The sequence below is a fragment of the Plenodomus lingam genome (assembly GCF_022343315.1).
Source record: "Plenodomus lingam strain CAN1 chromosome Unknown contig_6, whole genome shotgun sequence".
NCBI lineage: Eukaryota > Fungi > Ascomycota > Dothideomycetes > Pleosporales > Leptosphaeriaceae > Plenodomus > Plenodomus lingam.
Genome location: NW_027093966.1, coordinates 905,980 through 930,848, shown reverse-complemented (window position 1 = coordinate 930,848; position 24,869 = coordinate 905,980). Strand labels below are relative to the sequence as shown.

Sequence of the window (24,869 nt, the reverse complement as noted above, 5' to 3'; positions counted from 1 at the left end):
AGCTTAACTATAGCTTAACTATAGAATATAAAGCAGGACTACTAGAAAGATTTAATATCTCCCTAGTTAGAAGACCTTATAGATATATAGAGTCTACCTCTAGTAGTACCTAACTAAAATAATATTTTTTCCTAGTAGTAGATATTAGGCTATAGTTCTAATAGCTAATATATAGTTAAGCCTATTCTATAATTTACTAACTTATTATTAATATATTTTAAATATATTTAAGTTTTACTCCCTACCTAATTTACTATAGTCCTTATTATAGGATAATAAGACACCTAGTAGTCCTTATAAATCCTTAAAGAGAAGCGCTTAATAAGGCTATAATAATAGCTTCTTGTTTATAGTTCTCTTTGTAGAATTTTCTTAGGTACTATACTTTTTAAGGTTTAGATCTAATTATATAATATATTATTAATAATATAATAAGAATATATTTATAATATATTCTTAAGATACTTACACACTTTTACCCTAGAGTATTAGTATTTATACTAGCTTGCTAGCTAGCTATTAAAGAATAGTAAAGTTATAGGCCTATTAAGATAGATAGACTAGCAGAAGTATTATACCTGCTAGAATTAGAATAATTTAAGAACGTGTTCTTAATGTGTTACCTATATAGCCTGCACAAGCACCTCTTCTCTTATTAGGTAAGAGCTATCTTTATATTACTAAACTAGTATTATATACTTATACCCTTAGCTATATAATTAAGGGTATACTAGGAGAATAGCTATATGCTTAATAATTACTAGTGTAAGTAGTAGTCCTTAACTATTACTATAAGTAAGGTATATATTATACCCCTATAATATATTACTAACCTATTCTAAACTTGTTCTATTTACTTTTACTTACTTCCTTAACACTACTACTACTATCCTCCTCTAGCACTTTATACAGTTGCCTAAATTTATCTCTAATATTACTATCTAGTTTAGATATATTATCTAGTACTACTATACTAAACTCTAGTATAGTATTTAGGAACACCTATATATTATTAAGAATAGGTTTAGAATATATTTAAAAAAGATAGTAATAAAAACTACGTTTACTTGCTTAAATTACCCTAATTTATACTTAACTATAGGCTAGTTTATATAACTATAAAAATTTGCTGCTGTGACGTGGACTTGAACCTATAGGGATATTCTAACCACTCGGAGTAAAGCCCAAGTCGCCCAACGCTAAACCCATGGTTATATGACATGCCACCACGACCTTTCACATCATGTTCACTGCCTGGATAAGAAGTAGTATCCTGTGGCATCGTTCGGCCCCGCAACGCCTGCTGCAGTCGTGAGCTTGGGCGCAAATCGACTGCGACGGTGAAATCATAGCAGAAGCAATGTGTATCAATGACCGAGGGAGAAGAACAAGCGTACATCGTTCGTTCTACACTGTTTCCTCCATCGGAATTTCACATTTGTAGTGTCCTTCATGCGTGTGACATCAGTACGGTGCGCTTTCCATGCTGTACTTGAGTCAACCAGCCTAGTACCAAATGATGATGCAGTCAGGGCATCCGCGATGGCCAAGTACGACAACACTGTCGATGCACTATCGATCCACCCTTATCTCTCTGGTTTCGTTCTAATCTTCATTTTCGTGTCACTGGAGCATGTGCTGATTTCCTGTTCTGCAAGAAACAAACCACCGTGGCAAAGGTCCTGGTGTGCAACCAGGTGCTTGGGTAGTTTCCTCTCCAACATTGTACAGATAACTGGTACCCTTTTCTATAGAATGCTGTTCGACTTCCTCTTCAGACCTGGTCGGTGGGTCAAGATGCACTATGTTCCAACAACGCCGAGGCGTCGGTCATATAGCTGAGACTGTGTTTAGCATTTGTACCTCTTGCACCCAAAAGACAAAGATATATAGCTTGGCAATGATATTGAAGCGCTCGTATGTATGGTATGGATGTTACGAACTCCCTGCTCTCGCTTGAGCTATGCCAATGAGTTTGGTATGCATCGATTCGATTTCTGGGATGATCAGGGACTCAATCTCTACCGCCGGCTCGCCCTGTGGTACACCTTGCTCTGTAGCAATGGATTCATCGGCTTCTATTTCATCTTTGCGTGCTGCATCAGCGGCGCCCACGAGCGAAGGCAGGCCGGAGAAGCTCTTCGTTCTACGAGTGCGCGGGACTCGTATCCACTTCTCGCCCTCAAGTGCAGATACGAACACTACCTCCCACTTTCGAGTTAATAGCAAATTACCGATAACGAGGTGATGCGAATATTTGTTCAACGCATACTCGGCCTTTTTGACCAGTAAGGAGGGATCAGTCTCTAACTTGAAGCTGACGATCATGGCTTCTGGGGCCCAACCGTCCACCAACTGCTTAAGAAATTTAGGCACGGGCTCGAGGTCGATGATCAGACTCCTGCCTTCTGTCCGCGCGGCTGGTTGCTTCGCATTGACATCTCCATCTGGATTGTGCCCAGACTGCAAGAACTCCTCGTTGGACTGAATCTTGTGTTCGACCATGCGATCCTGAGGTACGAAGAAGTCGGAAACGGCAGCAGCAAGGTAGAACATGGCTTTTGGCCCCAGAGGGCGCATGAGCTGGGCAACCTCACGCAGATTCCACAGGTATTCGGTGATGGTAACGTAGGACAGAATCAAAAGCCTGTTCTCGCGCTTGACATTGGTGTACTGACGCAACACGCGCAACATCATATCTTGGTGCTGCTCGTCGACAACAACCTGGCCATTCTCTTCCTTCATGTAATCAAGAAAAGAACGTGTGTTGTGCGAATAGTGCCGCGAAAACGGCAGAAGCGAAAACTGGCGGTGCAAAAAAATGACTGCATAGCCATTCTCGAGGAAATACTCGGCGCTTGTAGCTCCACGCGTGCCAGCGGAAAAGTTATCAATGTAGCGGACTGTCTGGGTTTCCAAGGGTACAGTGGTGCCGCCCGAGGTTACAAGCACAACGCGCCGGCCCTCGTCAGCATGACGCGTAATGAACTCACGAGCGAGCGTGGTGTTGGTCTTCAGGTCCTTTGGAGGCGGCTCGTGGGTGAAGTAATAGCTCTCGGCCTGTTGTGCATTCTTGTCGGCCATGTTGACATTGTGACGGTGAAGATGTTGTGGAGGGGGACTTTGGTGGTTGCAAGGGGATGGAGGGGTAGCTCAGACTGGTTTATCGGAAACATCACGTGATCATTCCTCTCACTACATATTCTACCATGGTAAAGTGCTCAAAAACGACGACTACAGTCGGTGCTGGACCAGAACCCCTTCTGCCTCGGTCGTCAACCAAATCCGGCCGATTACGACTGCCATAGTCTTCTCAAAGAGCAATTTGACACCCATTCTTTCCTTGCTTCTTCTCCGAGTGGCCACAGACGACTTGCGACCGGCACAACTTGTGCCCTACGATTACTACCATCACAATGGGCTATCCGTCCGAGGTCCGTTTGTTCTTCCCCTCTTATTTTGGTGGCTCGAATTCTTCGCAATCTGATCCTGCACGAGCACAGTTTACCTTATGATGTGGAGAACGACGAAATCTTACATGGCACACCTCACCGAACCAATCAAATACATGGATTGACTACACCAAACTGTGAACTACCGGTATGGTGGCATCGGGCTGTCAAACCCAACAATCGCGCAAGCCTCCCGACATACGAGCAATATATTTCCAGAACCGAACTTCATTCGCAGACCTGACAATCGAGTATCGGCCTGAATGCTACTCGGCACATCACTGCTTCTAAAACTGAAATCGCTTTCTCAAAGTGCACTTCCCTGAGGCCGGCAGTCCATGATTCGCCTTGAAGAGAGCTTTTTTACAACTTTGGTCGCATATCCCCCTGCCTGTGTTGGCAGCCAGAGCCTACTGGGAGCTCTACTCTGTTTGGCCCAGTTCCTACAGCCGAATGTACTGTTTAGGCTTGCCACACCTTCTTTATTCCTGATCCTTCGTGCAGGATGACACTGTCTATTGTGACGCGTCGTCTGCACACCTCTCCTCACAAATCCAAATCTCCCGAACTCACATGTCATTTGCGGCTGTTTCAGAACCTTGAGAGGCTTCAACCTCAAAGGTGACCATTCAAGCCAAAGTGAGATATCGATGCAAATGTTTGCATCAACCATATGCACTGACTCTGCACCGCCGCTTTCTAGTGCGATAGTGGAGTCCCGCGATGCCTGAGTTGTCGTGACAATGCCACACCCTGCGTCTATACCTCGAGTCGAAAAGATCGGCTCAGGATGTCAGTCCTTCAATCACAGAGGAGTTCCCATCATTGAACGAATCTCAGAGCCACTACTCACAGCCTGGATATGATTGTCCTTCTTCGAGATTTACGGATCCAAGTAATGGACGAAGAACAAGCCAGGTTTGACGACCTTCTTTCAAAAGGTAGTCCGTCAGCCGATTCCTGAAAAAGAGGATCTAATGCTGTATAAATCACTGCCGATGTGGCGGATGCTGCTTCAGATTTGCAACGCTCACCAAACAAACCTTATAAGGCAGAAAATAGGGAAGACGCAGCAAAGGCGAACATCTGCGCACAAGTTGGAAGTTCGGGCGATTTGGATCTGGTCGATGAACATTTGATGCTCCATGAACAGACACTTGCCATAGGTGTAAGGCTATACCATGTTTGTCGTGTTTTGGGAGATTCTGTCACTGATTCCGCTGCCATAGTTCGTTGGAAAACCTCTCGAAATTCCATGGCTTCGAAAACTGCACACAGACGGCGGGAACGACAAAAATGACGGCTGGTACGGACCCCCAGGGCAAGATGGGAAGTCGGCTGCTGAGCGACTGGTCGCGCTGAGACATTATCAAAGGGCGAATCTGGTGCCTTTGATGCATACAAGCAAGGCCAACTACTACCTGAACGGGCAGCCTTTGGAGATAGAATTCAGGGCTGACTCAATGGGAATGCCTTCGTTCCCAGACCGCCGAGAGACTTGTCAAGGCATTCGTGGAGAGTTGTCATCATTCATTTCCATTTCCTGCGAAGAAAGTCCTCGTGGGGAAATTTTATCGCTGTGAGTTTGACACCACCCTAAAGACATGGGATCTCAAGAGAATATCATTTACCTAAACTATGATGCTGGGTACGAACTGAAAATGGCCCGTTATGAAATCCTAGATTACGCAGCCTCTCAACTGGGTACATACAATTAAGCCAGGGTCACCACAGAAATCTGCTAATCAAACCTAGGCAGCCTTTACCATCCACGGAAATTATGGCTAGCCACCATCAATTTAGTCTTCGCTATAGGTACCGTCTGCTCATATCTCATTACTGCCGAATAGCATGCAGATGACAGAGGCCAGTGGGTATTTCTCTAACGCTTCATACTCACGCGAAACTGACTGGAGTGCCTTCTTGAGTAGACTTATCTACTATTCACGTGCAAACACATTAGGTCTCAAGAACCCTTCGTAATTGGAGTATGGTAGACAATACCATGCAAACCATTGCCGTTTTACTTCTGGAAACGCTTTTGAGGGGCAGGCATTTTCCCGAAGACCGGCAGGAAATCGTGCCACTGCTCAAGGAGCTCATACGATGGCTGCGAGCGACTGGAGTGTCTAATGATGTTGCAAGGCGCGCATACTTGATCGCCTTCGACTTACTTAAGAAGATGATCGCTACTACGAACCTTGTGAGTCCTCAGTGCTTGTACTTGACTCAGCGCGTGCCCACACCATATACATAATGCAGGCCCGAGATCTTTAAGCTAACCAAACGGCCAGGACATTTTTGATCCTTTGCAGGAGGATGGACGTCTCCATGTCAAGGAAAGTGCGCAAGGTGCCCTTCAACACCGACATTGAACCCGGTGAACCCGTTCCCTTTCTGAGAAGATGGCTCGTTCACTTCACCCTCTGGTGGTCCTTGACTTGACACGTTTATGAATTATGATCTCGATATACTAGACGGCTTTGCTCTGCCTTCTGGATTTCCTGGAGTATTCCTTTCTTGTTTTAATGAGCAGAATCCGCTGTCAGGCTTTGGGACAGAAGACACAGTGCAGTTGCAAGTGCCTGAGGAAAGGGACGAGGAACAGGAGGGGCAGCAGACGCTTCCCTATTACAGGTACAAGTTAGTCGTTGTGGATAGAATCTGGTCTATTTGGTGTGTTTTCATGTCTCACCACAACTTCGTGTTGATAGTGTGGTCATTACAAGGCAGCTCTGGACGATGCATCGCGGGAATCTCATGGAAATTCAAGGTCTACCTATATCCTTTGGGCAATTTGCACAAGGAAGAGGATACAAGTTGGATACGTGTGTCTACCTGACAGTATACATCAATATTCAGGGATGGACTGGAAAGCATGTCTAGCGCTGTGGCTGTTGAGGGTGTGGAAAATGATGATGGCGATGCACAGGTGTCTGGCGTCTCTCTTCACTGGGTTGGACGGAGCAAGCTCCGCTGGCTGTATTCAGTAACAAGAATGACATGCCGAGACGGCCGAGGGCAGGGGAGTCCACGGATAACTTAGAAGGCCCGCTCCCTGCCAACCTCCGTTGCCTTGGGCATACCGGTAAGCCTCTACAAGCAACAAGCGCATCCGCCGAACTCAAACCTCACCGGAACGGCTCATCCGGCCGACCAGCCTTCCATGTACAGCAGGCATGAACACTGAGCGGCGTGAGAAGTCAGACAATGCCGCAGCGGCCGCGCCGCGCAAACGCGCACTCGTAAGTTGTGATCGTTGCAAACTTCGACGCGCCAGATGTATGCGCGAACATCCAGAGGAGCCATGTGCAGATTGCAAGGCCAGTGGAGTACAGTGTGAATCGAAGCTTCCCCGCAAACAGAGGGTGTATGGAAGTGTAGAGACGTTGAGCCTGCGATACAGAGCCCTCGAGTCATTGGTCAAGGGCCTCTTCCCGCAGGAAAATACACAGAATGTGCATGTCCTATTCAAGATTGCGGCGGCGAGGCACATTCAGATGCCTGCACCGGACGATTACACACCAGCAGATATATTCAGTAATGGCGAAAATCAACAACCACAAGCGCCATTGCAGGATGACCAACACTCACGTCCAAGCACGAGTTCAAAAGGAGTCCAACCGCAGAATTCGGCCTCACACAGTGCCAGGGAGGCTGTGCATCATGTCAACACTTCAACTGCATTATTTTCAAGAGGCCCTCACACTAGGTCCTCTTCTGAATCCCAAAAACCAACGCGATATACAGAGGACCTGCTACCAACTCGAGATGGTGTCTACCACTATTTTGGACCATCGAGTAGTTTTCGCCTTGCTACGACTATCCGAATGCTGGTTGTCCGCTACAGAGTCATCACTGGTGTATCCCTACCTCAATTTCCAGCATCATTTCCGGCCCAATTCGACCCACAATGCGGACCAGAACGTTTAACCCATCGTAGCAACATAATTCCATCAGACGAAAAGTATCTATGCACTCTCCGGGACGAGTCCAACCAAGACCGCAGTGGCCGTAAGCGCTCACGTACCCAGATGGAACAGACAGGCCATCAATGGGAACATCGAGAGGGCAGTCCAAACCCTGACATTATCGGTGATTTGCTACCCTCTCGCTCCCTCGCAGATGCACTGGTGGGTGCCTACTTTGACCACATACACGTCTATCTCCCCTTATTCCACCGGAGCATGTTTCAATTCCGCCTCGAAGCCACCTACTCACGGAAAACTGAGCGGCTCAAGGACTGTGCGGACATTGGATGGCTAGTAGCACTAGCACTGGTGTTTTCTTTTGGATGCGAGCAATTACAGGAACATGATCCAGAGCAAGCCTATAAGCTGAGGCTAAAGTATGTGGGCTTTGCCAAGGGCTACCTTCGACAGCTGTTATTGAATACGTCCCTGGTCAACGTGCAGGCACTCGTGTTGCTGAACATGCATTACCATACCATGGGCCAGAAGAGCAGTAGTTGGTTGCTTATTGGACTTGCTGCTCGGATGGTAAGAGTAGTTTGCATATTCAGTAGGATTGACCGAGAAGCTAACACAACAGAAAGGCTATTACTATGGGACTGCATCGAGATGGCCCGAACCTGGATTATGACTCAATTGAACGAAATACACGTCGCCAAGTCTTCTGGTCGATATATACATTTGAGAAGATCATGTGTAGCATCATGGGCCGCCCAACGGTCATCGACGACAGCGAACTAGCAATGCAAGTCCCCGATGCACCCATGTTGGAGCAAAATACCATGTCTGCCGAGTTCATGACCACGATGTTCAGACTGATCCGAATGTCCTACAGCATTCGGCAGCGAGCGTATTTCGACGGCGTGTCAGCCGAAGAACGCTCACCATCGCTGGGTGTGGCTGAACGACTTCTCCACGAATGCGACGCCGTTTTTGCATCCATACCCACGCCCTTGACGCTGGCATTTGGACCAGGACCACCTGATCAGCGAGCCCGAATCTTGCTGCTACACATCTACTACTTCTACACGCGCTGCATCGTCTCCCGCGGCTTTCTCATCCAAAAGGTCGAACGAAATATATGCTATCTCGAGTCCAGAGCTCCCCCGCCCATCGAAGAATGGCAACGTACTCTTATGATGAGTGAAGATTGCGTGGATTCTGCACATCAAAGTCTCAACTGCATCATGGCCGGTGCACACCTTGGGATGATGGGCTACTCGTGGCTGGACCTCTTCTTCGTCTTCTATTCCGTCTTGATTGTATGTGCGGACTTTCTCGCACGGCCTAAACAACAATTTGATTCTGCAAAAGATGCAGAGCGCAAGGAGACGGTACGCGCGGTGCTTGGTTACGTCAAAGGAATGAGGAAGCCAGCCCCGACATATAAGATCCTCAGCCAGATCGCCATTCAATTCGCTAGCATCACAGGTGTGACCGACGAGGACCCCGAAATATCACTACAAACGCCACAGCACTCATCTCCAGTCGTGTCAGCAATCGGCGCGGCGATGAACGATCCTGCAGAGATGTCAGATGTCCAGGAAGACTGGTTCGCAAACGCGACGACTAATCTCGGCACCGATTTTTTCAACTTGCCTCCGGCGACGAGATCTGTGCCATCGTCAGCAATGGGGAGTCGGCCTGCGAGCAGTGGACAGCCGTATGTGTACTTTGAGACGCATCCCATGGCGGGCGAGGTGGACGATTGGACGGCAAAGGCATTGCGAGGAATGCATGCTACTAAGGTCCTACCGCGCTGATACGGCCTGTCAAACGAGGATTTTCGAAGACGATCCCGCGCGAGTTGGGACTTGCATATGCCATGTCGGTATGCTCTAGCATTCAGATACGCTCAGGTACACCACAAAACTGGGTATCACGTGACTGCACAGCGTGTTCATCACTTGCAGTCCAACCCACTCCTCCTAAGCAAATACTACTCCAAACATTTTTATACAAAGTCCAATCGCCATCATCATCCACCACTGTACTAATCCGACCGTCCTTTCACCCCCCTCACACCTACACCCCCTCGCTCTCCCCCCAGAATCCATGACGTCACAATCCTCCTCCCCCCTTACTGCTCCACTCCCCCCGATTAGCGAGATCGCGCCGCCCGATCACCCCAAGCCCCACGCCCGCCATCCCAGCGGCAACTAAACCGCTCCCAGCAACTCCATGACCGCATAACGTCAGCGCCAGCCGCGGTCGTTCGTTGTTTGAGTCCAGGTGGATAAAAACTTAAAGATGTTATCTGAAATCTCCTCTTTCTGGGCGCTTTTTTGTCCAGCATTGTTTTTTTACTGGAACGTATCTGAGGACTGAGGCCTTGAGCAATTGATAAATGCGCAGTGCTGCTAGTGAGACTGGGACAGAGACACAGCCGATTCTGCCAGTGACAACCGTTGACGTTGCGGATACGACGAGGAAAATGGCTGGAGGGATGAGAGAGGGCAAGAAGAGGGTCCTTGTGGTTGGGGCGGGTGCTGCAGGTACGTTCATATTCTATTATGCCAGTCGAATTTCCGACGTTTGTATATTTGTATAATGGTCACCAAGTGGTAGTTTTCTACAGGAGTTGGCATTCTGGCGCTGGTGCTGGGTATATCCCAACAACGACGCGAGCAAACAAGAAAATACTAACTCCGAACCCTACCAGGCATGTCCTGCGCCCATCACCTCTCCGAACACCCTGATAAGTTCGATGTCACGCTCATCGATGCGGTTGATTACTGCGGCGGACAGGCGTTTTCTATCGATATTGACAAGGAGCGGCATGGGGCGAGTTGGCTGAATCAGGGTGTTCAGGGTGGAAGTTATATCTTCCATCACACGTTGACAATGTTTGCGAGACAGGGTCATCATGCTGATCCTGTGGATTTGCAGGTACGTTGGAATTGCGTCCAATCTTGGACATCATGATGAATCTTCCCTGAAAGAAGAAGAACAGGAAGAATTTTGACGCACAAAACCCAGGTCTCTTTCGGCAAAGACACCACCTTCTGGACAAACGTCTTTCCCACCGAAATCCTTGCCCGGCACCAAAAAGAAATCCGCAAGTTCAACTTCATGCTCAAAGTCGTGCGCTGGTTCGAACTCTTCTTCGCCCTGATACCCATCAAAATCCTCTTCAAACTCTTCTTCTTCAGCGATGAGTTCACAAACACGGTAGCCATGCCCATGATTGCTTTGTTCCTGGGTACAGGCAACGAGACGCCCAATGTGCCATCCATTATCCTCGAGCGACTTTGCACAAGCCCGACGTATGGCATGTGGTATCCGCCGGACAAGAAGAGCATTGTGAGCAATATGCCACCCATGGTCGTGTTCCCGCGATTCAGCGAATTCTACGAGACGTGGAGGCGGGATCTGGTGAAGAGGGGGGTCAATGTGAGATTGAGCACGGAAATCACAGAGGTGGTCAGCAGGGACAAAAAGGGTGTGGTTGTCAAGCTCATCAAGCGGACGCCAGTCAAGGATGGACATAATCCCAATTCAGCCTGGGTTCCCTACGACGACGAGAATAATGCGGATAAGAACGCCGCGGGGAAGGAAGAACACTATGATGAACTGGTCCTCTGCGTCCTGTAAGTTATTCCACGTATTCATACACACACGCGTACAATCTTTCCTCATTCCCAAACACAACACTAACAAATCCCCCTCTCCCCAGCGCCGACACCGCAAACCGCTTGCTCAAGAAAACCTCCACCCTCCGCGAGCGCCGCATCCTCTCCACCTGCAAATTCTCCGACGACGTCACCATCACCCACCACGACTCGGCCTACATGCAGCGCCACTACGAAAACTTCTACACCCCCAGCCTCGCCACCCAAACCCTCTCCTCGACCCCACAAACCTCTCGCCTCGCCTTTGCCGCCAAAAACTTCAAACCAATGTACTACATCAAAATGTACGCCGCTGACGCCACAAAACTCGAAATGTCCTTTGACTGCACAAACTATCAGTCCCAATTCCCACCCGAGGTCCCCTTTGACGCACACGTCTTCCAGACAATCTACCTCAACAAAGCACGCGACGGCCACCTCTGGAGCATCGATGAAATCGACAGTTCAAAAATCATTCGCACCGACTGGTGGCACCAGCTCTGCCACTCCTGGACACACTATGCCTTCGTCGTACCCTGGATCATGTGGCTCCAAGGCCGTCGCCACACGCGCTTCGCAGCTGCTTGGACCCTGCTCAACGCCCACGAAGTCGCCGTCATGAGCGGCATTGCTGCCGCCGTCGATCTCGGCGCCCAGTACCCCGAGGACCTGGAGCGCGATCGTTTCGCCCTGCTGTGTTTCCGCTTGTACTATTTGCTTGCGTATGGGAAGTGGTATCGGCGCCGGGTGACGAGGGATAAGCGTTCCAGGGAGGGTGTTGGCAGCGATTGGGCGAGTGGTTGGTATGGTAGTGTGTATCGTGGGCCTGGGGTTGGCGTTGTGGATCGCCAGCATTGGAGGGATGAGAATGGGATTGAGGGGGATGAGGTGGTGTACAAGTATCCTGTGGATGCGGGGAGGAGGGAGGTGTAAGGGGGGGGGTTTAGGTTTGCTGTATTTCTGTATTTGTAATTGGTGGTGTTGATGCTTAGGTTATGAGTTTTTAGGGGGAAAGGGGGTTGGTTGGAGGGTATAAGGTGTATCGAGTAATTGCTTCTATCAAATCTTTGCTTTCAACAATGGTCCGATGGCATACTCACTTTCGTCACCACCACTACGGTCTTGGTATGATCCCATGACTCTTCCCATCTACATTAGCATTCACATTCAAACGAGCGGCCCTATACACCCTGAGCGGTACCTCTAATGCACATCTCCCCAGATCCAACGGTACCAGCGGTATATCCAATATTCAACACTATAAAGCAAGAGGGGCAGGAATCTTGAATGGAATGGCAACATGGTATTATAATTGACTAAGTGATGGCAAGGGTGTGGGGTTTGGGGTATCTGTTCTAGACATGATAGAAACGTTGGCGATGCAAATGTTGTTAATAATAAAAGAAAACCCCAGAGAGAGCCAAAAGAAAAAAAAAAGACAAATAGCCGCTCTGAGCATGAAACAACCGTTGCACCTCCCAACATAGTCGTGATGAATTCCCCTCTATACGTGCAATCACAGTATCATTTGCGCTCTCTGATTTCACCGTCGGCAGGCTTTACACTCGAGCTACCCTCAAGAGGAGGAATATAGCCCAGCTGCTTCTCCACACCAGCCTCATTGGGGGTAAAAGGCGTGAAACCTCCCTCTGGCGAGGCCTGCCACTTCGCTATATCCTTCTTGAGTGCCTCGAGCTCCTTTTGGAATCTGTTGCCAAAGACATCAATGTAGTATGTTGCGCCATTGTAAACGCTCCAGATGAAGACTATGCTGAGGAAGATGCCCGAAGGCCAGCGGTACCAGAACCAGACCGGGCAGGGGAGCATAGTGAGGACTGCATACGAGTACTGGATGAACATGAAGGCAGGCTCCTGAAGGAACTCTGGTAGGGAAAGGACAATCTTGCCAATCCAGGTCTTTGCGTAGGATTTGCGCAGCCAGGTAAAGCTGGTAGGTCGTCCAGCCGCGATCTTATCACGACGACGGACGGTGATCATGAAGTGGTAGGCCAACTGCCAGAGAGCGTAGGGTAGTGTAGCCCATAGCATCATCTGGCCAAGGCCATAATGGTGAGGCGAGGATGGGTCAGAGTGACGAATATCGTAAATGGCAGGATACCTTTGTTTTTGATATGCTGATGGGAGCAGGTGGGTGAGACAGTGTAGTGTTACACATGGCATGATGTGGATAAAGAGGCTAGAGGATTAGCATGGCATTGTCAAAGGGTAGGGAGCACTCACCTGACTACTTTGTCCATGGAGTGGAAGACGAGCGAGTTCCGCCACATGATGATGGCGACGGCGTTGTTCCCCATGGCGAGGCAGTAGGTGGCAATGAACAGACGCTTGGATTGGGGAAAGACCCAGACACTCAGCACCAACAGGATGTTGACAAAATAGCACAGGTCGGCCAGGAAGTAGTGGTAGCCCTTTTTGTGGTAGGTGATGAAGCGAAGGGGCATGAAGTAGAGTAGCTGGGCAGTGTACCAGTGTGGGAACAGGTCTGGATGTGAGCCGACCAGGTATCCAGAGACGAAGATGTTCATGGTCGCAGCAATAAAGGAAGCCTTCTCCCGGACTGTTACTGTGAGAGACTCGTTCCATCGTCTGTTGAACCGGTCGACCGAGTGTCGCATGCGCTTCTTGTACTTTTCGAGCTGTTCGCCTTCGGTAGGGACACGACGACGCCATTCCTCCACCACGCGATCGCGCGTGATGCCGCGATTCCTGGCCTGGGTCTTGAGCCTCTCGGTCTGCGAAGCGATGGAGCTCTGGATCTTCTCGATGCGCTGTGACAGGGCCAGATTCTCGACAAAATCAAACATGGTCAGCTTCTCCACCGGTGGGAAGAAGGAGGCATCTTCAAAGTCGGATTCATCGTGGAGGGAGCTGTTGGAGAAGGAAGCGGAGCGCGAGAGGCCGGGTGTGGACGGTGTTGGGTAGGTCGAGGATGTGACGGGGTCATCGAGGAGTGTAGAGCCAGCTTGTGTAGAGTCGCCTGGTAGTGGCTGAGCAGAGAGGCCAGGTACTGCCAGTGATGGCTCTGAGTGCGATTTGGGCACATCGCCCGTGTGCTGCGAGGCCATGACGGGCAGCTCTTCGTGGACAATGTCGAGGCTAGAGGGCGTGCGGCGATGGAGGGTTCGTTTTGTATGGCGTTGGGGAGAGCCTGTCGTCATTGTTTCTGTTAGCTGCTGCGTGGTGGTGGTTGAGGGCATCCTGGCGACCGTCCATGGCGGTTCACGAGGAGAGATGTGGATGTAAGTAATGAAGAAGGGGCGTACACAGTGATGGCTTGGTAGTCTTGGTAGTTTCCCCTGCTGGAGACAATCTAATCACCAGACCCTGTTTGTCTATCTGCTCTCATGACACCGAAAGACGGTGGGCTGCGTGGTCCAGCAGTGGGCGAGGGTTGTTGTGGGCGACAAGAAGAAGTTCGTGGGTGAATGGCAGCTGGTGATTGGCAAGCTCACCGCGTCATAGTGCAGGCCGAGAGGGTGTTTCTACGGTTGTCGGAGAAAGTCACGAGAAGAGTGTGTGATGGAGAGGGAGGGTAATATGTACTGCAAGGAAAAGACTTGCGGTGATGAACCAAAGAAACAAGCGACCGAGGACTTTGTTTTTTCTCTTTGGTGTGTATAGAGTAAGATGAGCAGAGTGAGACAGACAAGACAGACAGACGGACAGACGGACGGACAGACGGACAGACGGTGTGGTGAGGTGAGGGCTTCCACCTGTGGCTTTCGTCACTGTGGACCCGTGATGCCTGGCCTGGCCCCTGTCCACGCTAACTACGGCTGGCCCTTTCACCGCTCCCCTCCGCCCTCTGCAGACCAATGTGTCCAACGCGCGACGCGACGAATCCGTGTCACCGTGAGCTTCAGCTTTCTCCGCTGCTTCCCCGCGTCATTTCGTGATTGCGCGTTCTCCAGCTCAACCAGCCAGCCAAAACACACACACACACACACACACACACACACACACACACACACACACACCTATCATCAACCCTACCAGCACTCACCCTCCACCTGCACAACCTCCGAGCCCCATCCCCTCCCAATCGCTGCGCATGCGCCCGCTAATACCTGTCGTCGCGCCATCCCACCGCCATCATGGGCAAACTCGTGCGCCTAGAGCTCTGCAGTAAGGCTTGCTTGTCCTGGTGCCATTCTGCAACCATCACAATGGCCCTGCTAACCAACATGCGCAGACTTCAAGTCGTATAGCGGCCGGCACACCCTCCTCTTCGGCGACTCGTACTTCACCTCCATCATCGGCCCCAATGGCGCCGGCAAGTCCAACAGCATGGACGCCATCTCCTTCGTCCTGGGCGTCAAGTCGGCAACACTGCGCTCCGACAAGCTCAAGGACATGGTCTACCGCGGCAGGGTCATTGAGCGCGCGACCAACGGCGACGCCAACGGGGGCACACAGGACAATGGCGAGTCGCAGGCCAGTACCCAGCGCAACGACCCCCAGACCGCCTGGGTCAAGGCCGTCTTCGAGGACGATGCTGAGCAGACGCACGAGTGGCAGCGCGACATCACCCGTGCCGGCGCCAGCGAGTACCGCATCAATGGCCGTCAAGTCACCCAGAAGCAGTACAACGAGGCGCTCGAGGAACATAGCATCCTCGTCAAGGCCCGCAACTTCCTCGTCTTTCAGGGCGACGTCGAGAAAATCGCGACCATGGCCCCCAAGAAGCTGACTGAGCAGATTGAGCGCATCTCCGGCAGCTTGGAGTACGCAGCCGACTACGAGCGCTTAAAGGCCGAGTCCTTGGACGCAACCGAAGACAATGCCAAGCACCTCCATGAGCGCCGTGGCATCAACGGCGAGCTCAAGACCTATCAGGAGCAAAAGGCAGAGGCCGACGAGCACGAGAAGAAGCTGGCCGAGCGTGACGAGGCCGTTGTCACCAAGACCCTCTGGAAGCTCTTCCTCTACCAACAGACGATGGAAAGGGCGCGCAATAAGATTGCCAGCCACCAAGAGGAGCTCAAGGAACACAAGCGCAGTGTAGAAAAATACCACAAGAGGCACGAAGCAGAGCGTCAAGCCGAGGCCAAGGTCAAGCGCGACCTTGCAAAGACCGATCGTAGCATCAAGGAAAAGGAAAAGGAGATTGAAGATGCCTCCAACGAGCTGGCCCCCATTGAGGAGAAGATTCGTCTATCCAACGAGGCATGCCGAAGGTACGAAAGCAAGATGGAGACGCTCCGAAAACAACGCGACGCCGAGAAAGAGCAGGTCGAGAGATGCCAAAGGAACATTGACCAGGTGCACAAGGCCGAGAAGAAGTGGGAGGATGACTTCAAGGCTGCGGCCCAGCGTCAAGGCCGTGAGCTCTCTGAGCAGGACATTCAAGAATACAACGAGCTGCGTAGCGATGTCACCAAGCGAACGCATAGTGATCAGATGCAAATCGACCGGCTGAAGCGTGAAGTCGATACGGACAGGGACCACGTTCGCAATCTTCAGCAGAGTGTCGAGAGCCATGAAAAGGCCGTGGAGAAGCTCAGTGCGGAAATCACACAACTGGAGTTGCGCCAGCAAGAATCAAAGACTGACATCAAGGAGTTGGAGAAATCCAGAGCCAAGAAGCAGCAACAGTTGGACACTCTCAGAGCCGAGACGAGGCAGATCCGAATGCAATACGAGGAAAAGAATCAGCTGCTGCAGGCGGCTTTGCAGGCACTCAACATCATGGAGGGCTCGCGTCGTGAGTCAAAGAAGCAACAGGAAGCCCGCAGGACAGTTGAGCGCTTGAAGACCCGACTTGGATCGGAAAAGGTGCACGGCCGATACAAGGACTTGATCACGCCAATACAACAAAAGTATCGCAAAGCCATAGGGCGCGTGCTTGGAGCGCAGATGGAGACGGTCATTGTCGACACAGAAGCAACTGCCAAGGCGTGCATTGACTATCTCAAACAAGAACGAATTGGCATCATGGCGTTCAACCCTCTTGACTCTATACAAATCAGGACTATCGATCCCCAACTAAAGGGTGCACACAAGGGCGTGCGACTGGCTATTGATTGCATCAAGTTTGATCCCAAGCACGAGCGTGCAATGAGCGCTGCATGTGCAAGCACGATCATATGTGATTCTGAAAAGATTGCAAAGGAATTGAGGTACGAGAAGCGTGTTGAAGCCAAGGCGGTCACCTTGGACGGTCGAGTGATTGGCAAAGGGGGAACGCAGACGGGTGGAGAGCTCGACCGCGACGACGACTTGAGTGAGCAGGCCTGGGATGAGCGAGCTTACCAAACTCTGGTAGACCAGGTCAACAGGTACCAAAAAGAGTTGAAGGAGCTGCCAAAATCAGACCGGCAACAAGAGGAGCTGAACCTGGAAGTGGAACTTGCAGACCTCGAGGACCAGATTGCGCGTGCAAAGGACGAATCCAAAGCTTTGGCTCGCAATATTGAGAGTGTGAAGAAGGACCTGGCGCACCGCAAGAACGAGCTGAGGGGCGTGCGACCCAACTACGAACAGCAGGCACAGCGGTTGCGGAATCGAGAAGAGGAACTGCGGCGTTATCAAGATGCGGTCAACCAAGTCAGTGATCAGATTTTTGCAGCATTCTGCCAGCGCCTGGGTTACGATTCGATTCGAGACTATGAGTCGCAACAAGGAAGTGCCCAGCAGAAGGCTGCCGAAGAGCGTCTGGAGTTTACCACGCAGCGAAGCAGACTCCAATTCATGATGAAACAACTCCAGTCATCATACGAAGGCATCGAGGCGCGACTGAAGAATGCCGAAGACGAGATCAAGCGCAAGAGTGCAGACATTGCTGAGCTCGAAAGCAAGCGGACTGAGTTGCAAGAGGCCAGCGATGTGCTTCAAGCCGAGCTGGAGAAGCTACAAGAAGAGCGACAACAGCTAGAGAAGAAACTCTCTGAACGAGCGGCGGCTGTCAAGGAGGCGCGACGGGCCCTGGACCAGCGCAACGAAAAGGTCAAGCACGTTCTCAAAGAAGTCAACGAAGAGGATGCCAAGATCAAGACCTGCGCAACGAACCGATACAATGTCCTAAAGGAGTGCAGAGTCAATGAGATTGCCATACCTCTGACGGAAGACTCGAATTCTCTCACATCACTCCCCATCACAGATATGCCGCAGCCGGATGCGGATGCCATGGACGTGGACGAAGACCCAGATTCCACGCAGATTCAGACCGCCCAGGTAGACGACTACGGCATCGAAGTCGACTTTGAAGAGCTAGAGGAAGACCTCCGCACCGAAATCCTCGACATTCTCGAAAGCGAAGACGACCCTTCCGACAGCCTCCAATCCCAACTCGGCACCCGCCTCAAGGCCGCAGAAGCCAAACTGACCGACCACATCACCCGGCTAGAAACCGACATTGCCAAAGCAACGCCCAACATGCGCGCAGCCGAGCGCCTCATTGCCACCGAAGCGCGCCTCAAAGCCGTCGACGAAGCTTTCGCCGAAACCCGCAAGCGCGCCGGGGCGGCCAAGAAGGCATTTGAAGAAGTAAAGCAAAAACGGTATGACCTCTTCATGAAAGCGTACAACCACATTTCGGAGAACATTGGCGGCACCTACAAAGACCTGACCAAATCCCCGCAATTCCCCCTCGGCGGCCAAGCCTACCTCGATATGGAAGACAGCACGGAGCCATACCTCGAAGGCCTCAAATACCACGCCATGCCGCCGCTCAAGCGCTTCCGCGACATGGAACACCTGTCTGGCGGCGAGAAGACGATTGCGGCGCTTGCCCTGCTGTTTGCCATTCACAGCTACCAACCCAGTCCGTTCTTTGTGCTCGACGAGGTCGATGCCGCGCTCGATAATGTCAATGTTGCGCGGGTGGCGAATTATGTGCGCGAGCATGCGAGTCCCGGGATGCAGTTTATTGTGATTAGTTTGAAGGCTGGGTTCTTTCAGGAGAGCGAGACGTTGGTTGGGGTTATGCAGGATCAGGGGAGTGAGAAGACGAGCAAGTATTTTAGTTTGGATGTGAGTGTTCTTTTTTTTTCATCCTATCCCATCCTATCCATATCCCATCCATCATCCAATACACACACTAACACCCCATACCACAGCTCCGCAAATACGCACCCGTCGCCCCCACCGCCGCAGCCTAGAATACCCGACACTATCGTATCTGTGAATAGTATCTAAAAACGCATCTCTTTCCCTTTGCCTTTGCCCCACTACCCACATCATACACCATGCTACTCTAGAATATGAAATCTCACAACTTGCCTATCCTACTCACCACACAGTTTTGTACACACACGCTACCCGACCCGACCGGAGAATCAGCGACCCGAACCCGCTGGGACCAGGCGTTTGAAACTCGCAGTCTGCTTCCGGGTAGACGATTATTAAGCTGGAGATGCTTAAGCACCTTCCTAATAGGGTTAGGGTTGGGTTTGGGTATGTCGGGGTGAATACGGCGGGATAGTGGGGGTACTGCATGCATGGAGTACTAAAGTTGTACGCATGTACCCGTAGTATTACTGTGTGAGACGCGAGATGATGTGGGATTTTCCCTCCGTTTGTTGTGGCACTTACTCTCTTTCCTTTCTTTCTAGCTCACCCAAACACAACAAGTAGCCCACAACATCCACCCCCATCAACCATTCCCCCATCAATCATCGCAATCACACCCCCTCGCCGCAGTGCTGTTGAGAATACCGTCCAAGACTCAACAGCGCGGGAAAAGGAATAAAGAGTGAGGTTCACTAAGACGGTCGCTTTCTTGCGTTCGTCGAGGGCTTGGAGGTAGGCTGGATAGGAGTGAAGTGGGGTTGGGGTTTTTTTTGGTGTGGGAAACTGAGGAGGAGGAGGAGGAGGAGGAGGAGGAGGAGGGGTTTTTGGAATTCAAGATTGAGGACTGAGGTTGGGGATTGGGAACTGAGGAGTTTCTAGCCATGGTGATGGATGGGAGAGTGGGAGTGGGAGAGGGTGCGGGAGAGGGTGGGCGGGGGAAAGAAGGTGTAGGCGTGGGGATTCGGGCACTGGATTCACAATCGCAACTACAACCACAACCACAACCACAACATGCCCACCCCACAGAAACAACACCCCTCCTCCCCCAAAAAATCACACATCCTGCCCCTAGTGCGACGGGCTCGCTGTCTGCTGGCGGTGCAAGGAGAGGAGGAGGAGGAGGTGGTGGTGGTGGGGAGGTGGAGTATAGGCATAATGGCGCAGACACCGAGCGCCAAAGCAGGCGCGACTCTGGAGTTTTGAAACAGCGGGGGGATGTGGAAATGATGAAGCGAATGGGGTTGATATTTCCTGCAATTGGGATTGGGGTAGGGGGGTTTTTCTTTTATCAAATTTTGATTGTTCACTGTCGACTGGGTTTATCCTATCTCACTACATATACATCCACAAGCAACTTGCTAACACCCACAGGTCTTCCTCTCAGCCGCAGACCAAACCCTCATCGTATCCACCTACGGCACAATCGGCACCGAACTACACGCTCTAAACTCGACCTCCTGGATCGCAACCTCGTACTTTCTCACCCTGTCGGCCTTCCAGCCTGTCTATGGCAAGCTCAGCGACATCTTCGGCCGCAAGCAATGTCTGCTGTTTGCCTACCTGGTCTTTGGCATTGGGGCGACGTTGTGTGGACTGGCGCGGAACATGGGCGAGTTGGTTGCGGCGCGGGCGTTTGCTGGGGTGGGAGGGGGCGGCATGGCGGTTTGTACGAATGTGTTGATGAGTGATATTGTGGGGTTGAGGGATCGGGGTACCTGGCAGGGCTATATCAATGTGGTGTATGCGGCGGGGGCGGCCATGGGGGCGCCGCTGGGAGGGTTGCTGGCGGATAGTGTGGGGTGGCGATGGGCGTTTATGGCACAAGGGCCGGTCTGTGTGCTTGCGTTTGTGGCGGTTGCTTTGGTGTTGCGGCTACCGGCGCGGGATCAGAGTGGGTGGAAAGAAAAGGTGCTCAAGGTGGACTTTTTGGGTGCGGGAGTGCTGATAGTGGCGGTTTTTGGCGTGTTGGTGGGCTTGGATCGCGGGTCGAATGTGTCCTGGAGGGATCCGGTTACTGTTGCCGGACTGTGTATGACACCATTGTTCGTGGTGTTTGTTCTGGTGGAGAAGTATGTGGCCAGCAATCCCTTTGCTCCTGGGCACATCATTCTCAACAAGACGCTGTTCGCCTGCTATCTCTGCAACTTCTTCGCTTTTGGAGGTTGGCTTTCGGCCCTCTTCTTCATACCGCTGTACTGGCAGGTCATTGGCGATTACCGCGCGTCCCAGGCTGGCCTCTTGCTCGTTCCAAGCATCGTCTTTGGGGTGGGCGGATCCCTCTTTGGCGGCTTCTACATGAAGCGCACGGCAAAGTACTACTGGATCACTGTACTGGCCTACTCGAACCTGACATTCGGCCTCGCCCTTACCATCCTGTTTACCGGCATTATTCGCGAGAGCATTCCAGTCATGGTAGTAGGATCAGCCATCTGCGCGTTTTCCAACGGAATCGGTGTAACAACCACACTCATTGGGCTTTGTGCGTATTCCGGTTCAATTCTCTTGCAAGAGCTAATCGGGATGACAGTGGCAAATGCATCGTATACCGACCAGGCCGTAGCAACAGCATGCAGCTACTTATTCCGTTCCCTGGGCTCCGTCTTTGGCATTTCAATGTGCGCTACAGCCTTCAACCAGACACTGCGCCGCTCTCTCATGACCGCCCTGAACGGTGACAAAGATGCGGCGGAGATTGCAGAGCGCGTGAGGGCGGGGCTGTCGTACTTTAGAGGTTTGGATCCTGCACTCAAGATGGTGGTGAGGGAGTGCTACGTCAAGGCCACGAGAGCGGCGTTGTGTGTTAGTATTGCGCTGGTTGCTGGCAGTGCTGTGTTTGCGTGGTGGATTGAGGAGAAGACTTTGGATAGTAAACAGGCCGTAGTGGGTGAGGAGGAGTAGGAGTCTGTGTCATGCGATCCTCACGATGAAGCGGCAGTTGCGGTGATGTGAGTGCATTGCTCTTGCTTGATTGGGAACCAGCGTCCGCATATTTATTTGAGCGTACCATCACAACCACTTCTTCCACCGTCCATTACTCCATCTTCTCCATTGATCAGGACTTTGCATCTTGACTAGTACTACCTTGTTCATAGTTTCAGTCACCATGCCGTTCCCCTACTTCGACAACATCAGCACCGACTTCACCGGTACCTGGACCAGCCCACGAAAGCGCAAAAAAACAGCAGAGCCCGACTCTATTCCAATACCACTCTCGCCCACTCCCAAACGCACAAAGACGCCATGTCCCCACTCCATGACCGTCCTCCGCTCAACTCGCCAACTCGCAGCGGAAAATAGGACATGCCCCGTTTGTCTTGAAGACTACTTCAGCACGCCGCCCGACCAGGAAAGGATCGTGCCGGTAAAAATGGCCTGCTCGCACATCTTCTGTCGCAGCTGTATCGAGACACACCTCTCGAGCTCGATGTCCTGTCCGCTTCCTTGGTGCGCGTCATGCCTCCCTCTGGACCCAGAATCCTGCGCGCTATGCACGGCCTGGCAAAAGGACCATGCTGCGCAGCCGCCCCTAGTGGTCACAGTACGGGCCTCTGAGATGCTGGGCAGTATCAAGTCGGCACTCGGGCAACTCTCTCTCGAACATGATGTCTACATGCTGCCCAACTCTGCAAAGGACAAGCTACTCCAGCACATCAAGCACACGCTGCGGAAGTACGAATGGCAATTCCACTCTGACGTCGACCTCGCGGAGCTCCTGGATCCGTTTCTCCTCGCCATTGATCCTGATGCTGCGCGTGAGCACTTTGGTCCAGCCATCTCGTCACCGGCGCCTGATCCTAGGGTCTTTCCTCCTCGCGAACACGACCCGGACGACTATGAGATGGGGGCTGAGCCGTGGGTTGCGGCCTTTTTGAGGGCATGGGCGCTCGAGTATGTCAAGGAGAATGGGGAGGTGGGGGAGGGGTGGGGGGTTTGGAGTAGGAAGAAGAACGGAGAGGGGGGCGAGGAGGAAGATGCGAGTTGGGAATGGCCGTATAAAAGGATTCTGGCGCATAGAATGGCGGACAAGGGCGGACGGGAGTATTTGGTCAAGTGGGTAGGGAGACGGTATTGGAGCAGTTGGATCGAGGGCGGGATGTTGGATGTGGAAGCGAGGACGGCATATGACGACTTGCACGGGCTTGGGCGGGATGGCGTTGAACAAGAAAAGGGTGGAAAGCGTGGCAAGCGAAAGAAGAGCGATGTAGAAGAAGAGGAGGAGGAGGAGGAGGTGAGATGGACGACTTGAATGGATTGCAACTCTCTACATTCAAGCTACCCATCTACCTACATGGTAAGCAACACAAACAAGCAATGAGCAAATGAGCAACACATCCACCAACCACAACCCAGCCTGGCCCTATGCAATACCCGCCAACCGGGACCACGCGCCTCCATCCTCCATGCCACCATGCTCCATCTTCCCTCCTCGTAGGCAACAGCACGCACCCAAGCCATCCCGAGCACACGGTCTCGGTACGAGCACTGGCAGGGCAATTGGGGCTGGCACCGGTGACTCGGTACTCGGTATGCTATGTATGCTACCTGTGCCCAGACTGCGGTGCGCGAAGGTGGGGAAAAAGTAAAGGCGTGAGGTGTGGTGCGGGGAGAGGGGGAGGGGGTTGTGGATGACGGGATGACGGGATGGCTGGGTATGAGGAGGGAGGGGAATGGGGGTGCGAGTGGGAGTGGGAGTGTGTAGGTAGATGGTAGTTGTAGATGCCCAGTAGTTTACCCATGTCTCTCTCACCCACCATCCAACCCATACCATCCCATCCTCCAACCCCCATCCCATCCCCTCCCCTCCCATCCCCTCCCCTCCCATCCCATCCCATCCCATCCCATCCCCTCCCACCTCGCCGTCCATCCACCTCGCCCGTCCACCCCCCAATCCACAACAAGACAAGCCACCCACCCGACCCGCACCCACAAACGCCCCCGTTCTCCATCGGCCCTTTTCCCTTCCCCCCTCCGCCCCATTGCTAACCACATGCAGCCAAGCGCGCCCCATGCTTTCCGCTTCCCGCCAGCTAGCCCGCCCTATTCGGGACAAGTACGTGACCCCCTATTCGAGCCCATTGCTGCCCGGCCTCCCGTGTCTTCTCCCTCACTTGACTTGCTCATTCACTCGCTCACTCACTTACTCATCCCACTCACTCTCCCCCTTCTCCGTCCGAGGCCGTCGCCGCGCTGCTTTGTCATCGTATGCACACACAGACACAGACACACACATACGCATTGGAGCGAGCCATGGCGGTTGTGCGCATGCTTGCTCATCAGACGGTCAACCCCGTGTGTGTTGTTATTTTGAATGCGCTTGGGGGCCTCGTTTCTGTCGCCTAGGTATGTGTGTACATGTATGTGGGCTGTACACAAAACACAAACCACACACTACAATACACACTACAATATATGTGTGTGTGTGTGTGTGTGTGTGTATGCGTCACGCCGGCCTAGGTGCAAAGCTTGGAAGGCTCAAGGCACCATGGTGGGTAACTGATATCCGATCCTCGTAATGCGTAATGCCCCCCCCCCCATGTTTCTGCCTCGTCAGGCTCCTCTTCACCCGGGAAGTCTAAGCGAATGAATGTTGGGAATTCCGCTTGTTGGCCGCTAGGTTGGCTTAGCCGGCATTTCTTGTCTAGGCCTGCCGCCCGTCTGTCGTCTTGTCTATATGTGCGTCGCCCGCGTCGCGTGTTTTTTTTCTTGTTTCTTTGGAACAGCGCCGCGCTTGGTGGGTTTGGTTTTCTTCTTGGTCGCTGACGTCGGTCTCTATTTTATTGGGCGAGCTTGATTGAGCTTCGAGG

At 51.9% G+C, this 24,869-nt stretch overlaps 8 protein-coding genes across 8 annotated transcripts; 6 read left to right on the top strand and 2 right to left on the bottom strand.

The window, feature by feature from the left end:
* Window positions 1-1,935: 1,935 nt before the first annotated feature.
* On the bottom strand, window positions 1,936-3,084 carry IAQ61_009556 (uncharacterized protein; the record flags this gene model as incomplete). The annotated part of the gene is made up of 1 exon (XM_003838325.1): window positions 1,936-3,084. The coding sequence occupies one exon, from the start codon at window positions 3,082-3,084 to the stop codon at window positions 1,936-1,938; it is 1,149 nt and encodes a 382-aa protein (XP_003838373.1).
* A 1,111-nt stretch (window positions 3,085-4,195) lies between these two features.
* On the top strand, window positions 4,196-5,827 carry IAQ61_009555 (uncharacterized protein; the record flags this gene model as incomplete). Its single annotated transcript, XM_066098433.1, has 4 exons — window positions 4,196-4,244; window positions 5,208-5,267; window positions 5,450-5,655; window positions 5,747-5,827. The coding sequence occupies 4 exons, from the start codon at window positions 4,196-4,198 to the stop codon at window positions 5,825-5,827; spliced, it is 396 nt and encodes a 131-aa protein (XP_065951592.1).
* Window positions 5,828-6,631: 804 nt separating this feature from the next.
* IAQ61_009554 (uncharacterized protein) lies at window positions 6,632-9,186 on the top strand (the record flags this gene model as incomplete). Its single annotated transcript, XM_003838324.2, has 3 exons — window positions 6,632-6,697; window positions 6,818-7,951; window positions 8,008-9,186. The coding sequence occupies 3 exons, from the start codon at window positions 6,632-6,634 to the stop codon at window positions 9,184-9,186; spliced, it is 2,379 nt and encodes a 792-aa protein (XP_003838372.2).
* A 584-nt stretch (window positions 9,187-9,770) lies between these two features.
* On the top strand, window positions 9,771-11,967 carry IAQ61_009553 (uncharacterized protein; the record flags this gene model as incomplete). The annotated part of the gene is made up of 4 exons (XM_003838323.2): window positions 9,771-9,918; window positions 10,086-10,312; window positions 10,403-11,013; window positions 11,100-11,967. The coding sequence occupies 4 exons, from the start codon at window positions 9,771-9,773 to the stop codon at window positions 11,965-11,967; spliced, it is 1,854 nt and encodes a 617-aa protein (XP_003838371.2).
* A 355-nt stretch (window positions 11,968-12,322) lies between these two features.
* On the bottom strand, window positions 12,323-14,743 carry IAQ61_009552 (uncharacterized protein). The gene is made up of 2 exons (XM_003838322.2): window positions 13,276-14,743; window positions 12,323-13,231 (listed from the first exon to the last, which is right to left on the bottom strand). The coding sequence occupies exons 1-2, from the start codon at window positions 14,250-14,252 to the stop codon at window positions 12,559-12,561; spliced, it is 1,650 nt and encodes a 549-aa protein (XP_003838370.2). The 5' UTR covers window positions 14,253-14,743; the 3' UTR covers window positions 12,323-12,558.
* A 406-nt stretch (window positions 14,744-15,149) lies between these two features.
* Window positions 15,150-19,154, top strand: IAQ61_009551 (uncharacterized protein; the record flags this gene model as incomplete). The annotated part of the gene is made up of 3 exons (XM_003838321.2): window positions 15,150-15,180; window positions 15,248-19,026; window positions 19,113-19,154. 3 exons carry the CDS (start codon window positions 15,150-15,152, stop codon window positions 19,152-19,154), a joined length of 3,852 nt encoding a protein of 1,283 aa, XP_003838369.2.
* A 1,137-nt stretch (window positions 19,155-20,291) lies between these two features.
* Window positions 20,292-21,963, top strand: IAQ61_009550 (uncharacterized protein; the record flags this gene model as incomplete). Its single annotated transcript, XM_066098432.1, has 3 exons — window positions 20,292-20,333; window positions 20,437-21,544; window positions 21,593-21,963. The coding sequence occupies 3 exons, from the start codon at window positions 20,292-20,294 to the stop codon at window positions 21,961-21,963; spliced, it is 1,521 nt and encodes a 506-aa protein (XP_065951591.1).
* Window positions 21,964-22,168: 205 nt separating this feature from the next.
* Window positions 22,169-23,311, top strand: IAQ61_009549 (uncharacterized protein; the record flags this gene model as incomplete). Its single annotated transcript, XM_003838318.2, has 1 exon — window positions 22,169-23,311. One exon carries the CDS (start codon window positions 22,169-22,171, stop codon window positions 23,309-23,311), a length of 1,143 nt encoding a protein of 380 aa, XP_003838366.2.
* Between the last annotated feature and the right edge of the window lie 1,558 nt (window positions 23,312-24,869).

Bases quoted from the DNA above. Each gene is read 5' to 3' on its own strand.
- IAQ61_009552 (XM_003838322.2), bottom strand. From the start codon at position 14,252: ATGCCCTCAACCACCACCACGCAGCAGCTAACAGAAACAATGACGACA. The intron at 13,232-13,275 runs GTGAGTGCTCCC...CTAATCCTCTAG, and splicing joins TCCATGGACAAAGTAGTCAG to CCTCTTTATCCACATCATGC.